General features: G+C 45.5%; 1 protein-coding gene across 8 annotated transcripts in view; it reads right to left on the bottom strand.

Moving 5' to 3' along the window:
• gria4a (glutamate receptor, ionotropic, AMPA 4a) overlaps positions 1-17929 on the bottom strand; it is a 76931-nt gene that overhangs the window by 13107 nt on the left and 45895 nt on the right. For 3 of the 8 annotated variants that reach the window (XM_076146449.1, XM_076146445.1, XM_076146444.1), the window contains exons 11-14: positions 13366-13572; positions 11983-12198; positions 11645-11805; positions 1002-1200 (exon numbers count right to left, since the gene is read on the bottom strand). The exons of 1 other annotated variant lie outside the window; for it this stretch is intronic. In XM_076146449.1, the coding sequence (XP_076002564.1) occupies positions 1002-1200; positions 11645-11805; positions 11983-12198; positions 13366-13572 (783 nt within the window). The remainder of the gene's footprint in view (positions 1-1001; positions 1201-11644; positions 11806-11982; positions 12199-13365; positions 13573-17929) is intronic. 4 more of the 8 variants (XM_076146447.1, XM_076146446.1, XM_076146448.1 and 1 more) reach the window with 3 other exon arrangements.

Raw genomic sequence — 17929 nt, forward strand, 5'->3', positions numbered from 1 at the left:
CGATTTAATAATAAGTAATAGTAATAGTTATAGCCGTGTTAGGTTGGAGCAGCCTGGTGTTGAGTACAGAGAGTGCCTGTCCTCATCTACGTCCTCCTCTAGGTGAGAGCAGGTGTGTGTGTAGTTGTAAAGTGATGCTACACAACCCCTTAACCCCAAATGTGTGTTCCCTTATCGTGAACACAAGTGGGACATGTCCTTGTAGGTGTTCTCATGTCCACCAGAGGCCACGGCTGCCACAGGGGAGGAGAAGCGCTGTAACCTCACACACACTCATTACGACTGAAATAATGTAACTTTGAACGAGCGTGGAAACAGAGTCGAGTGATTGGAACGTAACCTCCCAGACCTCTCCTGACCCGGATGAGTCAGATCCACATTTTCAGACTGAACCAGCTGACTCAAGATGTGCCGAGTGTGAAAAATGTGTAGAAAAGACGGAGGGTATAATGAACGGCGCCGCTTAATCACAGATAGGTTATGATTTGTGTCAGTGTGCTCCGGCAAAACACTCCACTCGAGCAAAGGCGGCAAAGCTTGGAGAAATGAACACAAATGAAATCACCATTAGCACAGCATTTATCCTGAGACGCTCACACAGGCTAATCCCTCACGCTCCACATTTGTCTTAGCTGTTTTCAGACAGTTTTCAACCTAACCCCCCCCTCCCAAAGCTCATTAAAATGAATCTTAATCAGGGATGAAAGCTGTAACTGTGTCAAAAGAACAAAAAAAAACGAGCCTCAGTAAACGCAGCACACTGTTTGATTCTTATCTCCCGACTGTCAAAAGCAATTGGATCACAGTGGAATAGACCGGCTCGGCTGTGGCCCAATCAGTTGTGAAGTCCGCATTAAAGCTGTAATCAGCCCAAAATATAATGTGAGCCCGGGGCTGAGAGACTGACGCCCCGGCCACTCCGCCGTCTCGGCTCGGCAGGACTCTCAAACCTCCCCGAAGAAATCGAGTAAATGAGCAGGAGGGCGCCGGTGACTTCATACCCTGAAGAACTCTTTAGTGGAGCCGGAGTCCAGCGTCCCGTAGGCTATCTCCGTCTGCTTGGCCAGGTCCTCTGCGCTCTCTATGGGCGACACCATCCTCTCCACCGTGAGGAAGGCAGCCAGGTTGGCTGTGTAAGACGAGATGATGATTAGGGTAAAGAACCACCACACACCACCGACAATACGTCCGGACAGAGACCTGCAGAGAGCGAATACAAGGGACGGGGTAGGAAGAGAGAGGGAGAGAGAGAGAGAGAGGAGATGCAGGGACGGAGTTAATATTAAAAGGGATAAATTGGATATAAGAAAAAGACAGAGAGAGAGAGATAGGCAGCACAACATCCAATAACAAGGACGGGCGGCGCTGGAGGAGCTGAAAAGTGACCGTGCGGCCCGAAGTTATCGGCTTTACACGTCCGAACCAATTGGACACAATAGCAAAGCGCGAAACCCGATTGTCCACAGAGGGCCCTAAATCTCTCTCGCCCCCCTCCCTCCCTCCTATTTTCCTCCCTCTCTCTCTCTCCACGTTAACTGCCTTTGTCTCCCTGTAGCGAAGAGGAGCGTCAAAGTAAGTGGCAATTCATTTTGTTTGCATGTAATTGTTTCCACCGAGTTAAGAGAGAGCGAGAGAGAGAGAGAGAGAGAGAGAGAGAGGTCGTAAAATGTTCTGTTTACCTTCAAAGTGCAACAGGAAAACACACAAAACGACACAAAAAGGGCTCTAAAAGCGGTGTGTTGGGTGGAGGAGCGTCGCCGCAGTAAAAAGGCTAATCTGTGCTGAATGTCAAACTTCAAATGCCTTCTTGACATTTCTGATTTGACTCCACTCCCCCGCCCTATCAGCCATTGTTGTTTTGCTTATCGAATTATCAGAGTGTAGCCGAAACCTCCCTTTTGGACGGAACCTGTCAGTCGCTCCAAAAACACACCGCCTTCTCTTCACGCACCCTGATCTCTGATCTGCGCCTTACAGGGGAGTGTGTAAACCATCGTGCCCTTTTATTTGACTCTCCGCGGCGACACTGCTCACTCTGAATCACATGTGGAACTGACAGACATTGAACCATTTCCAGACAGAAGAACTCTGTAGACAAATGGTGTGTTTAGTTCTGCTTAATGTCTAAAATAAGCATATTTTTTATAGAGTATAGGATGGAGTCTCGCTCTCAGCTCAAGGCCACTTCCAGTCGTGCACACTCTCAGTTACACGGTTACATCATCACCTCATTTCCTGTCCCTTTGCTTAAATAATGAGGAGTTGGACCGGCTGGAAAAAGCTGTGATTTTTTAAGGGTGTGCAGGGTTTTATGGAGTGCAAGGTTGAGGGGAGAGGGAGAAAAATGAGTGTGAGCGCTGAGCGGTGCAGTGACGCCTGACTCGGCATAAATCGCCGCCTTATGGAGCGCACACACACACTCTCACAGGACCATGTAGTGCCTGTCATCCTGCACTTCTTAAGGAGGAACCATCATTTCTCATTATTTTGTATAAACATGAAAGTATGTTCATTATTTATAGTGAGATAAGAGCTGCCTGCTGCCTCTGAAGGAGCTACAACAGCAACAACCTATCAGAGGAGTCTCCACATCCACACCCACACCCAGGGAAGAAGAGATATCAGTCAGGTGGAAGGAGGGAGGGAAAGGGAGATGGAGGGGAAACGAAACAAAGGGAAATCAGGGGAATCGGGGTGAAGGGATACAGGAAGAGCAAAGGGCAAAGGTAACCGGGAAGGAAAGAAAAATAACAGAAATGGGAAGAGGAAGAGAAAGCCAAGGGCACGATGACGAAGAATCACACACACACATACACACACTTGCAAATTTATAGTGTGTGTCCTTGTGGCATTGATCTGTTTATCTGTAGGCATAAAGTGTGATAGACTGGATAGAAGAGTTGTTAGGCTTTGGTTTAGCGGAGTGTTTCAGAGGGCAGGCATGCACTGAAACTGATCCTGTTACATTAAACCATGGTGGCAAAGCCTTCCTGCTTCCTGAACACTACAGTGGACCGGTAGTGGACACTAATTGGAAACACCACAGGTCGCTACCTAGTGGAAAATAAGTGTAAGTGCAGGTAAATACACTCACAACCAAGATGGCGGAAGAGACGTTGACACAACTGTAAACAAATTTCTTCAGCGGCTGCGTGTTCTCTATAAATTAGTTAATTTCTCGGATATTTATGTAATTTAACAGTGATTGTCAGAGTTTGAAATACTTCAGATGGAAACATGAGGCTGATTTTTATCCAATGGCAGGATTTTGAAATTTATGGACAATATTTTCCTATTTGAAAATATAAAAATAAAGGTTGTTTCCTATCACAACCCAGAGCAGTATATGTTAGAATATCTTTACAAATACTTGAGCCACGATATCTCAGGTGCAGTTCTGAGCTGAGGATCTTGGTAGCAGTCTATTGCAACAGCATTTCTAATAGCTAATGCTAATTTAGTGTGTGTGTGTGTGAGCTCGGCGCCCAAAACAAATCTAGCGCTCTGCAGCAACAACAGTGAGCGATAACTAGCACGCCGTCTCCACCTCTGAGGGCAGAACAGGAAGATCATTGCCACTTTGCTCCGTTTGGGTTGGCAGTACGAGCGCCGACCCTTTGGCTTCCTCCAATGTAACCGCACACACACTGAAAAGGCATTTAGGAGGCTAAATTAGGCACAGACATGACAGAATAATCAGGGTTCACCAGCAGAAATCCACCTGTGAACAACGATTGTGTTAATCCCTCCTTCCTTGCTTGTGCGACGCATTCGGAATCACTTTACTGCCAAAAAGTGGGATTAATGTCAGATTATTCTAATGCACGTAAACACAAACTAATGATCTGTTTATGACCTGACTGTGATAGGCAGGAGAGGGCTGTTTCTGCTTTATATGTGCTGTTAGAAATGCAAGACAAATAAAGACTACAGCCATGGAAACCAACCCCCCCTCAGGCACTGCAGCAGTACTTCATTAAAGGACCAGGACGTGACATCATAAGTGGCAGATTGGAGTCTTTAATCGAACACACACCAGCTGAATAGCTTCTATAATTTAGAGGGCATGAAAGACAATCAGCCGTCAAAGGAAAGCAAAACAACATGATTAACAACATGTCTACCTTCGTCTAAATGTGCTGCCCTTGATTCACGTGTGTGTGTGTGTGTGTGTGTGTGTGTGTGTGTGTGTGTTTGTGTGGGAGCGAGAGCGAGCGAGCGAGCGAGAGAGAGAGTATGGGTGAATGAACGTTTGGCCTTGGAAGGAACAAGAAGCGGGAATACATACGGGGTGATAAAGCATGCTTCATTCAGGTGCTAGCATGTGTGTGTAGGTGTGCGTGTGTGCCTGTATGTGCGCGTGGGAGTGTTGAGGTGACAGCCGCGTGTGAATATGCCTATATATATGTGTGTGTGTGTGTGTTGGTATGCAACAGGCGAGTCATTCCACACTGGATCATGTATCATCTATGATAGCCAACAGATTGCCTCCCCAAGTCTCTGTGCGAAAGATTAATGACATGCTGTTTACTCCCCCCTTTCTCTCTGTGTGTGTGTGCGTGTGTGTGTGTGAGAAATGTGTATTTGCACTCCTATAGCTCAATCCCCCAATTTATTCAGATTACGCTCTTTGCTGCCAAACAATTTTAAAACCAGACAAGATCACAACAATACAAACAGAAAAGCCTGTTGATGCAACTGCCACAACAAACCAACACACACACACCGGGCAACGACAACACAAAGTGGGCCTATTTACACACGCACAGGCGTAGATTAACGGTGACACTTCCACACGCGCACAGCTAATCAGACATACACACCGACACACACATTGTTCCTCTCTCTCTCCCGATTTCTCACTGATCCAGACGTGATTATGCAAATGTTTTCAGAGCGTTTGCGACCATTGTGTGTGTGTGTTGTTGTACTTGTAATCCTGCATTTATAAGTGAATTTAACGACGTGGAAGGGATGCGAGTGGAGCCAGTGCGTCCAATTCTACTCTGATTAAAGTTAACAAATGTATTTATTCAAACATCATGTACACTGGAATGATCATAAACAATAGCCGGCATCAACGGATTGACCCCAGCATGGAAATGATACACTCCAGTTAGCCGCGTTTCTGCCCTCTTCACAGCACACACACACACACACACACACACACACACACACACACACACACACACCACATGGGACTACAGCGTACCTGTAAACATACTTGTGTGTCACGATCTCACAAGGGTGCAAAGGTTGCCAAGGTGCAAAAGGTGCAGGATCCTCCCTCAGCCGTTTGTGTAAAGTGATCTAAACATCACAGTAACGTTTGAGTCCCTGATTCGATTTCAAGTTTGACACAAATCAAACTGTCTGGCGGCTAAATTTACATCAAACCATCTGGGAGCGAGTGTGTGTTCATCAAACAATATAGAGGGGATTACACAATAAAGATAATAAGTGGATTTGGAGGAAGTTTTCAAACTCTAAACTGAATTATGTGTGTAAATCTAGACGGTGTTAAACAGTAAAGTATCAGAGTACAGATCAGTATCTATCATGAAGTACAGAATAAAGCTTAGGTTACAGGATTGAATATCAAACGCCCACAGCCTCACACTTCTCAACATAATAAAAGTGTCTTCTTATTGTTTTTTTGCCCAATAAATGTGTTTTGTTTATCATGTTTTACCTTTGTGCCTTTGTATGCACACGCGTGTTTGCATTAGTATATTGGAAAAATCAGAACATGTGACTGCAAACAGGACAATGGTCGACTTCATGAAAAGAGTGAAGTACAAACAAGGGATTTAAACATAAAACAAAACCAAACCAACAGTGAACCCAGGCTTCTACTTGGGAACAAATCAGATTCTTCTAATCTCAGATAACCGAGGCGCTCTGTTAGTGTCGGGCCTGATTTGACTTCACACTTGGGCGGTGACGAGTCCGTTTTTGGTTTACAAACAATGAAGGAAAGAAAGGGGAGACTGATAAGAATCTATACTGAGAGGGAGGAGGGGAGGGAGGGAGGGAGGGAGGGGGGGACGAGGGGGGCAGGACACAAAATCCGATTAAGAGATTAAAGATCAGGTGGAGCAGGTAGATAGTGAAGAGTAGAAGCAAATCAAATCAAACTGTAAAAGGGATAATAAGAGATGAAGATAAGAGAGAGGGAGAGGGGGGGGAGGCAGAGAAAGAGGGGGGTGGGGAGAGAGCGAGAGAGAGAGAGAGAGAGAGAGAGAGATTTCTAGAAACTATCACTGGTGACCTCCACAAACCATCCAGTGACCTGTGTGTGTGGACTTTTGACCTTGAGGCCAATCATTAATTAGTCAGTAGTTAGTTTGTCGGCCATTAGCTGGATCTGTTTCTGCTATTAACTATTCAACAACACACCTAGCAGCCACACACACACACACACACACACACACACACACACACACAACAACAAATGCCAAGGACACATGTGCCCCCCCCCCCCACCCGCCTAGAAGTAGAGATGCATGTATGTCCACACACACACACACACACACACACACACACACACACACACAGGAGAAGAAGCTGTAATTTCAGAGGTTTATTGACTGTCAGATTCAATCCCTGTGAGACACTCGGTTCACCTCTCTCTCTCTCTCTCTCTCTCTCTCTCTCTGTGCTGCATCTTTCAACCATTTCTTCATCTACGCATCAAGAATCCCTCCTACACGTCTGTCATCCCTCCATCCCTCCACCCGGCCTTTCTGTTGCCACTTGGCCGCCAACCATCACACAAACACAGACGCCGAGGTTGAAAAATGACAGGCAGGTGGTGAAAGAGCCGTCCCAAGGTCACCCTGGGAATGTAAGCCAGTGTGTGTGTGTGTGTGTGTGTGTGTGTGTGTGTGTGTGTGTGTGTGTGTGTGTGTGTATGCCCAGCTCATTTCCTACCTATTAACATCTACCTGGCTGGAGGGCAGAATTGCAAATCTTTGTTTGAAAGACAGTTATGTGTGTAATAGAGCGAGTGTGCGCATGCAAGAGAGAGAGAGGAGGAGGGAGAGAGGGAGAGAGAAAGAGAGAGAGAGAGAGAGAGAGAGAGAGAGAGAGAGAGAGGGAGAGAGGGAGAGAGAGACTGCACTATGGTAAGGACGCCAGTATGTGCCTTGCTTCGGAAATGTCAATCATTTATGTCAATGATTAGGCTACAAATCAGCAGGGCCAGACGCCAACACGCTCAGAGAGAGAGACAGAATGGGAGAAGGATGAAAAGGAGAGACGGAGGAGAGGAGAGGAAAGCAAAGAAGGTGCAGAAAAGCAAAAACGGAAAGATCCAAACAGCAAAAAAGCGTCAGCAGGAGAGAGAGAGAGAGAGAGAGAGAGAGAGAGAGAGAGAGAGAGAGATCCAGTGTGTGTGTGTGTTTTATAGTGTTTCTCTCAGACTGCAGAGATGACTGCAGCAGGGAGCAAGGGACACACACAGAATACCAATGGACAATGCACTATGTCAGCCCAACGCACACATACACACACCCACACACGCACAAACACACACAAACACACACTGTACATAAACTCTGTCACCCAGTTTAACACCTGGACAACCACACAGACACGCACATCTAAGACAGAAGAGATGTGTACTTTATGAGAGTCAAGACACAGATGTGACTAAGCAGTCTGCAGACACACACACACACACACACACACACACATTAAGTAGACGAAAAAGGGGAACAAAACCCCCCTTCCTGGAGACGCTGCCTCCGTCTCCTCTGTTCTCTTAAATGTCAACCTCGATGCTGTGATCCCTGCTGAGGAACCACAGAGAATACAAGTGTCAGGATGAAAGCCAGCGTGTGAGAAACTACCCGAACAAGAGCGCCGCTTCCTCACGGTCAGGACAAACACACACACAAGCGGTGAGAGTAAAGAAATAACCATTACGCAGCGGAGAATACCTGCACGCCCCCCCCCCCCCCCCCCGTCTGCCAACATGAATATCCATCCGTCAAACAAAGGCCGGGCCTACAGGGGAATAACATGCAGGTCATTTACATATAAACTCCTCCATTATGATGTCGTCGGTGTGCAAAGAAAGTGGCTGGTAATGGCAGGATGATGTAATGTTCCGGTTTAAGTGGCACTTTCAGGATCGGCTCAGTGCGATGAATGACACAAGTGTGATATTTATCTATTTCTTTTCCCGATATTTGCGGATGGGAGAGAGAAGTGCAAATGGCATAAATTAACAAGTCGGCTAACGCGTCTGGGAATAGCAGGTCGCACAATCTGTCGCGGGGGAAAGAACGCATCACCGAAAAGAAAATGCACGCGATTGACACCGACTGCTGTAGTGCAATTAGCGGCGTTCCTGAAGGATCTGAAGAATCTTGCTGACCTAAATCGAGACGCGCACATAGAAAAGTGTTATCTGCTGTAATTGAGACCCTGCGGATTTGCTTTGGAGGGTTTTAAAGAACCGGAACAAACAACAAGTACACCGGCGGGATGCTCTCACCGCACACACAGGTGAGGTTGAGCCGGGGCTGTGTGCAAAAGTCAAAGTGTAAGCCTGAGAAACAAAAAATCTCCTCTCAGCGGAGACGCCTGGACGCTCACACTCCAATAACCCACTACAAGAAGAAGAAGAGGAAGAAAAAGGGTAGAGAGAAAGTAGTTTTATTTTGAAATCTACTGAATTTATTGTCGGAGAGCTGTAAAAATAGATCATACGTCACATTCTGCATGCTCGGTGTAGTTTGATCGCACTTTATCGGCGAGGATTCATCCAGGGCGTTGAAATGGAACGTAGGGACGTAAGGATGTAAGACAGGGAAGTATACGCTCACACTAAATGTGTCAGGAAAGTGTGATTCAGTTTTAAAGGTCCGTAGCAGCGCTCTACCTCCCGACACACTGACCAAACTAAGATTTCAGCACTCTGGTGTGTGTAAAGGGGTCAAGACTCGTAGATTCATTATATTGTGCGATGAAATGTGTGCTTACCTTCTCAAATACTGCTCACTAACATTTGGTCGACCTTGTGCTCTGATTAATATCTATCTAATGAGCACACGGGGCATTAAAGGTCACTCTGGTATCTTCAATCACTGCTTATATCGCCGCCTTTGACATTACTGTGTGCTGCTATGACTTCATCCTCCAGCCCCAGGTCTGCTCCTTTCTGAAGAATGCTTTAGACTACTTTGGCTACTGTGCGCTCTGTTTTGGCAGAAATGATAAGTAAGCACAGGGCTCTGTTGTGTACGCGGCCAGAGGGTTGCGTGCCAAAGCCCGAGCCAAATCTGCAGCGAGCGTACATCAATCTGATCTGGGAGAGAAACCTGGGAACGCAGCGCACGCCGTCCACATACGGCTGGATTTAATACTTGCTGCTGTAGATGCGTTATAGTCCCTGTGTGTCGGACAGGGAACGGGATGTGTGCATTGCTTTTTAGAGAAGGGCATCGCTGATCTAAGTGTGAGATTTTTCCTCTCTTAGATAGGGAATCTGGCATTTATGACTGCAGTGAGCCGGGCCTATAGAAGAGCTGCGTTGTATGGAAAGCGGCGGGGATGCTGATTTAAAGGATGACCCCAAGCTTCACGCAATCTTATTGCGTGTGTGTCCGTGTGTGAGTGTCATTTTCGTGTGTTGGGGGCTCAAATTAGCCCGTCAGTCCAACTAAAAGGAGCAGTGGGAGACGACAGGTGTGGGGGGCAGAGGAGGACAGAGGAGAGGAGAGTGAGAGAGAGAGATGGATGGAAGTGTGAAAGGAAAGGGCAGAGGAGCAAATGAGGAGATGAAAGAAGTAAAGTGGGCAAAATGAATAAAATGCTAATGAGGATGCAGTGGGAATATTAGAGAAAGCGTGTGTGTGTGTGAGAAAAATGCGATCCAAGGCTTATATGAGTGTGAGCGGCTAGTTTGTAGTCGTTGAATCCAGAAGCGGTTCAGGCGTCGAGTTGTCAAAGTCAATTCATCATCGATTGCAAATACCACAATACATTCCAGGTCTCAGAGTCCTACTTCAGCGATCCAATGAGACGGAATAATTTCTCTCTTTTTTCTCGAGTTCAGGCGGCTGTTACAGAAACATTTCCTCTTCGATAGGAGGAAGGGCGGACGAACGGACGAACGGTCGCTCTGTTGACACCGCCATCCAGACTATTTTCTAAGCGTGGCGGTGGAATGTGTTATCAAATCTCTCTTGATCTTCTAAATCCCTCTCCATCTATACTTTAAGTCCTACAGACCCATTTCTTCCACGTAAACCTTCACACCTACAGGCTTTCAGAGGAAGACGTCGGCACTTATTACACCGTCTGCAACCCGCTGGCACTTAATGGGAACTAAGTGGAAGTAGACATTTGCTTCGCGGCACATATCCTCTATTCCCGTCCCTCACTTGTGTTGCACCACACACTGCGCCCCACGCGTCCATCACGCCGGATGAAGGCGTCAAAGCCCAGATGAAGAAAAGCAATGGGGGGGGGACGTGACAGCTGCGTTTCCGTCTCGAATAATCTCTCATTTAAGAAGGAAAAGTTAAGCAAAGCAACTACTTGAGAAACTATTGGATAGTTTAGCGTCAGGCTGGAGTTTTACTGCTCTCCGTTACCGTGGATACACTGTTTAAACACAAACAGGAGAGTCGGTGATTTGTTTTGTTATAAACTTTTAACAATCACGGGGGCGATGGCAGCAGTTTGTTTGGGAGAGTGAGAGAGCGAGTGAACCAAAGTGTAGTAAAGTATACAACCATAACTGAACCAACATAGCTTCTAACTTTTATGTGCATGTTGTCCGTCTCCGGCTCTGAAGTGAGACGAGTGTGTCCGAGTTCACGTTAATCAATTGCACTCAATGCCATTTCCACACACACACACACACACACACACACACACACACACACACACACACACACACACACACACACACACACACCCATCATCTGCGTCTTTCCTCCATCTTTTGTTTCTGCTGTTCCTTTTCTCTTTCCATTTGCTCCCTAAAGGTCCACAAGACGATGGACATGAATATTTCACTAAACTGCATTCTCAGGTTATCAATTATAAAATGCCCATATTCTTATAAATATTCTAAAAATACAGCTGGACTCCCCCCCCCCCCCTCAGTGTGCATCAAACATTCATACGCACCTACCAACCTGCTAAACCGTCGGCCGTAGCACAAGCATATGGACGTTGCTGGGCTGTGTGCAGGTGTTTCCTTAAGCTCCTGGTGTGCATGTTTGTGTGAATGTGTGTATTTGTTCACAGCCTGGGTGCCACGGTAACACGTGGTGGCACCGGACCGACCCGTCTACTGGTGAGGCAAGAACATGTCGAAGAAAGGAGATTCGGATCTTCTGAATTATGAATCGCCACAGCCTTCTGCTTACAGCCCTCTACCATCACAGGCAGGAGGATACACACACGCCTCCAGCCCCACACACACACAAACACACTCAAACCCTATTTCTTACTCTCTGTCTGATGCACAAGTGTCTATGCCTGAAACCAGAGAGAATACTCAAGTGCTTCACACACACACACACACACACACACACACACACACACACACACACACACACACACACACACACACACACACACACACACACACACACACACACACACACACACTTTCCCTTACCGCGGTGAGATGTCGCAACCCTGCTGCATGAAGGCTCCAAGTGAAAACCATAGAGAGTTGAAGATGCCAAACTCATTGGGCGGTTGGTCTGTGGGGCCCAGCTCTGTGGTTCCCTCCTCTGGTTCCTCAGCGTGCCACTCATATGGACTGAAACGACTCACCTAGGACCCAAAAATGTTTCATTTAAAAACAACAACAGCAACAGCAACAATTACAATAATAGTGATACATCATAATTCCAGGAGGCTTAAACAGGTAAACAAACTCTTAGTCCTATGGCAAACCAGTTGATTCAGGCCTGCACCACACAACACAATGTCTCAATCCTCACCACTCACCAAAAACAGAACCACGCTGACGCCAATATAAGCAAACACTATGCACATCCAGATTTCGTACGCCAGTGGGTCCAGGAAGGAGAAAACACCGGGTTTGGACTTCTGGGGCTTTTTAATCATGATGGAGATTCCCAGGGACATGAAGGGTTTGGAGAAGTCGATCACCTCCTCTCTCACCAGGGTGATGGTGAGCGGGGCCACGGCAATTTCAGCTTTCTGAGAAAAAAGAAGGAGGAGGCGGGAAGCGGAGTAAGTGCTTAGTTGAGTCATATCGCAATTGTACCTGTACTTGCATTATGCAATCGGAATGAGAGTCTGAGAGGAAAGGAAAATGAACAGAGATGATAAAACTGAAGAAGGCAGGTAAGCACAGCAAAGGATGAAGAGGAATATATAAGAGGTCTAACAATGAAATGAACAAGGAAAGGAGGAATAAGGAAGGAAATGGTTGAAGGTGTGTGTGTGTGTGTGTGTGTGTGTGTGTGTGTGTTTATAATTCATAAGCATGCCAGTAACCCTACTGGAGTATTAATCAGTCAAATGAAGGTCTCTCAAACACATTCTATAGAAGAAGAAGTCAAAAACATCATTTATTTTCTGAAAAGCTGCAAAAAAGGAATTAAAACGGGAGAGCGGGAGGAGGTGAAAAAAAGATATGAGGACGTATCAGAGATGATATGGAAAGAAAACAGGCCAGGATGGGCCAGAGGGACATAAAACCCACAATGCATCACAGAAAGAGATGAAATGAATGAGAGTTGCAGATCGCAGAGAGAAGTACACAACCAGAGAGGGACGGTGAGGAGACAAGGAATTAACAGAGTGCACAGGAGACCCAGAGGCAACAAATCAAAAGGAGAAATGTCAGAGGAGTCATCTGAAGGGATGACGGGAACAAATAAAGCCTGATTAGTCAGTGCAGCGGTTCAGCTGAGTCACCTTCCTCCGCGGATTCTGGAGGTTAATTAATTCTCCACTCTCACTTTTGTGATATTGCCTCCCACGTGTCGGCAATGTTGGAGAAAAGCTTCAGAAAAACCACTGAGCAGGAGTTAGTGTCGACTTTCTACGTTCTCAAGGAGAAGAGTGTTCGCACGCAGCAGCAGCTCTGCAGAGATCCTTCACGTTGGCTTAAACAAAACAGGCTCAGTCAAAGTCAAAGTCACCGATAACTGGATCTAATACCCAGCAGGAAATTTGAGCTTTAGAAAGAATGTTACATTCAAATACTGCGACAAGTAGGTATCGATTCATCTCACACGTCGCCTGTATGGATTATTGGGTTATCAAGTTTAGATCGATGATAATAAGTCCCCAATTTCAATATTCTAATTACACTGGTAACAATATTTGAAAGCATCTTCTCATATTTTGCATTCTCACCCCATAGACGAGCTCTCCAACCATTCCGTTCCATATCTTTGTCTCGGGGTCTCTGGCTCCGTACTTCCCATCAGGCACGATGGAGATCTTGTACTTGATCCCGATGTGCTTGGCGATCTCTGAGGCCAGGTCCACACAGTATCCTTCAAACTGGTCATTGCCCTCATACAGCTCCCAGTTCTTCTTCAGCATCACGTAGGGCCCCTCCTGCAAAGGCAGCGTACAAGCAGACGAGTGTTTGGAGGAACATCACAGCCGCCATCATTCATATCAAACTGAAGCTATTGAAGCTTTTAAAGCAGATCGATCATTGTTTGTCTTCAACGCTCTACCAGGGAATAAGGAAACATATTGGGCTATAACCTCTACATTATAAAAGGGGCATGTATTGCTTCTTTAAATCACACACAGGAGGGTACAGCTCTGTGGAAATGCACCGATGCAAGGATGCAGGCAGAATTCAGATTATAAACATCTTTCAAGTAATCACAAAAAGAAAAAAAGCCTTGATAGGAACATCTAGCAAAACACCCCCCCCCCACCCGGTTTCGAGTGTTGTGCCTGTTTTACAGTTCGATCTGGCTCCACATGCCTCTCGTGGGACCTGCACCTGACTCACACACACTCTCAAACACACCACCTCTGAGAAGAGAAAAAGTACCTGAAGGAAAAATACAGGGAAGTACCTGGGAAGTGTGTCACAGAGTGGTACAACTGTTGTTTAGGCATGCGCTGAACAAAGATCGGGTCAAAGTGACCTCGGGAGATGTGAGGGGGAAATGACAAAAACACACACACGGTCACAGAAAAGCAGGCCCATACACACAGTGAGTGTGAGTGACGGCACATCCATCAGCAGCAGTGAGTTATAACATGACGCCTGAGGCAGCTCGCCCGGTAATCCAGCTGAAACCAAGCCTATTAAAACCCTATCAACCGCCTTTTAATCAAAGACTAATCTCATGTAATTAATCAAAGAGGCCTTTGTAACATCCAACACTCCCGAGCTATGAAAACAGTTTATGAAGATCGTAAAACCCAATAATTGCATTTGGAATGAATTCTGCATTGAGGAAATTGATTCACAATGCAAACACAGTAGAATTTAATCAGAGAGGATTTCAGACACATGGTTTAAAAGGGTTCAGACGAGTAATAAAGTCAAAGTTGACACAAAGTTGGATACAATCAACGGAGCAATATTCATTTCAGGAAATTGAATTGCACTGAAAGCAAACCCGGTTCAGAAGCAGGCAGGAAGGGACATTATTCAATATGATTAAAGTTGAATCATGAGATGCTGGATTCTTATTCAATGCGTTTTCTAAAAGCACTTAGGAGGAATTAAGTATCTAAATGTACACACATGTAGGAGTTACCCAATACTACAGATACATCGCTGTGGTTAATGTTGAGAAATGCATCTTTCAACAAAACAGCGGATGAATTTTCTTGCAAATTCATAGAATAGAATTTGCAATGAAAAAAACTGAATTACAAAAAAAGAAAAATTAGTTTACAGTAAAGGCGTCAACAGAAAATCTGCTTATATGTCACAAGTGAGAGAAGAGGGAGACCAAAGCAATGCAAATGATCCGACTACGTGACCGTTATCAAGCACAGGCACCTGCAGCGTTTTTGCTCAGTGTCAACTCATAAAAACATTTCCTCTAAAATCTCATTATCACAGACATATGGTCCCAGGGCGTAAATTCCAACCGACTCTACATGAACTACAGCGTTAATAAATGGCGGGAAAAAAACAATAAAATCACACAAAACAAGAGGCATCAAGAGGAGAATCATGTTTGTGGCAGAGCTTGAAGTCATTTTAAAGAAGGAACAGAGCTGTGACCTATTCATTATATCTCATTTACACCCCCCACAGTGATTATGCAGTGTGAGCCATAATGTGGTTTCTCAACGATGAGACTGAACAGATTATTGCCTTGACCGTGATCACCAGTTTTTCAATGCACATCCCCTTTTTCTTCATTGTTATGAATATGCAACTTAGTCTTAAGGAGCTTTAGGGAATGGAATCTGTACTGAAATGTCTCTGAATCGCTGCACGTCCTTAGATGGTGAGTCAGAACCCCAAACAAAATCAAACTAACCAATTCGTGCAACACTTTTCATACATTACTGCAACTCAAAGTGCTTCCCGGAGACTTCTGAAGAAAGGAGGAGAAAACATTTAATCAGTCATAATCCATGCAAGCCCTTTGCGTCCTCGCATGTCCACCAAAGCAGATGATGATGGGGGACAACTTAAGTCCTGCTCCTTTACTCTGCCTGTATCATTGTCACACACAGTTATTCTATCTGAGCTTGAGCATGTGTACCGCCTGCTTATTCACACTACAAACATTTAATACATGATAAGACTGAGGAGTGAATCTGGTAGTGATAGAACTTCAAATACAGACAGGGTTAACTGTGATCGGCTGGTAGCAGTTGTTACCTAGACAACATTTCTCCATGGGTGAATGCATCAATTATTCATCAGTGACCCTGCATGGAGAAAAAAAAATGCTCTTTAGGCTTTTCAACTAAAATTGTTTGGTTCTCAATCTGGAGAATCGCCTCCATCAATTATATTAAAAGAGACAAATTACCCTCAAGTTTAACTTATCAGGGGCTCAAGTGTTTGAAATAAGAGCTGGCCACTTTGTTCGAGTTGTATTGAATTTAGACTCTCACACACACACACACACAGACACACACACACACACACACACACACACACACACACACACACACACACACACACACACACACACACACACACACACACACACACACACACACACACACACACACACACACACACACACACACACACACACACACAGTGCCTGCAGTGGCGCCGCTTCACTTTTAAATCTTCCCGAGGTTCGGTTATCAGTATGCACCAGATGCTTTTGTCTCAATGTGAACTTAGTAATGGTTACGGTGCTGTGCGTCGATTTGTGTGCGTGCTGGATTTCTGTGTGTGTGTATTGCTGGGACCAAACGGCTGTGTTTATGTGTTACCTGCATGCATCATGCATCATGAGTCCACGCGAGGACACAAAGGAGCAGATAAGACGGGAGGGTGGACATGGGAGTAGAAATCAGCAGGCGGAAAGGAAAAGAGAAGGAGGACACGGGAATGAGAAGTAGGTGAAAGGAGTGAGGGGATGCTGCGTGTCTGATGCAGGAAAGATGAGAGGACAGATCAGAATACAAAGAGGTGGCTTTAGGGAGAAGGAGCACAGACAGAGAGGAAAAAGTGTGAAAGAGAGATAAAGACAAACAATAAAAGGAAAAAAGAAAGGCAGAGGTAAAGGGAGAACGAGTGAGGATGGCCTGAAAGGAGTGACACGTAGAGAGGAATGGATGGGAGGATGAAGCACATGGTTGGAGCTGATAAGACATAAAACACTTCACTCTGGAGCCAGAGAAAAAACAGCAGAGCGGTCTCGCTGTGTTACTCAGCTGGCACAGACACTGAGTCCCCAAACCGGACGGTCGCCCTAACTGCGCAATCGTCCACTCACTCTGCGCCGGCGTTTTACTTTCAAAAAGCTTTCAAATAAACGGCGACGCGACTGTCAGCGGGCGAGTCGCCCTTTCACAGGGTCAGACGCACGATTACAGGCACTCAGCTGCTCACAGACAGTAATTGTAGGCTCAGTCCATTTATTAATTCATTAGTACGATTATAGAATGACCGGTGAAACCCCACCTTTGTCCAGTAAATCTGCAGGGTAAAGTTCAGGGAATGAGATCTCAGCACGTCGCTCCCTTTCTGTTCAAAACACTGAAATATTACTGAACACAACAATAATGTTCTGGGCAGCATTTTGGGCAATTCTTGAATGAAAACCTACATCGAAAGCCAGATTCCACTGTTTAGAAATGAGATTAATGAATGCCAAAACACTCTCACACACACATACACACACACACACATGCATTGTCAAAATACACTCATAATTACAGTAACTACACACATTCAAAGCTGATCGATGCACTCAGCTCGAGCAGAGAGATAAGTATATGAAGTGTGTGTGTGTGTGTGTGTGGGCTTCATTAATTGCATGTGTGAATGTTTCCCAGGACAAGGGCAGAGTGTGTGTGTGGGTGTGTATGTCACTGTACATTTGTCAGTGGGATGGTGGTAATGACAGTGTCAGTGTCATGGAGGTGTCTTGAGTGAGAGTGTGTGTGTGTGTGTGTGTGTGTGTGTGTGTGTCTGTGTGTGTGTGTGTGTCTTGGTATCACTTTGTCTTAGTGCATGAAATAACACTGTAACAGTCTGTGACAGTCTGTTGGGGCTTGCGCGTGTGTGTGTGTGTGTAGTTGGGTATAAATAAAATGTGTTTCATGTATTTTTCCAGGACAAAAACTTTCCAAATAAATCTGAGGTAAAAGAACACAACAAGAAACAGAAGTAATAAAGATGACTGAGCTTTCTGTAAGTCTTCAGTCATCGCTCAGTCTCCTTCTTCCTCCTTTCTCGCCACGCAAAAAAATATGAAAATATGGGGGAAAATACCCAGATGAGGTGCAGGTGCTG

This window comes from Genypterus blacodes, unplaced genomic scaffold, assembly GCF_046128005.1.
Source record: "Genypterus blacodes isolate CSIRO-AG114 ecotype Tasmania unplaced genomic scaffold, CSIRO-AGI_Gbla_v1 ptg000032l_1, whole genome shotgun sequence".
NCBI classification, from domain to species: Eukaryota; Metazoa; Chordata; class Actinopteri; order Ophidiiformes; family Ophidiidae; genus Genypterus; species Genypterus blacodes.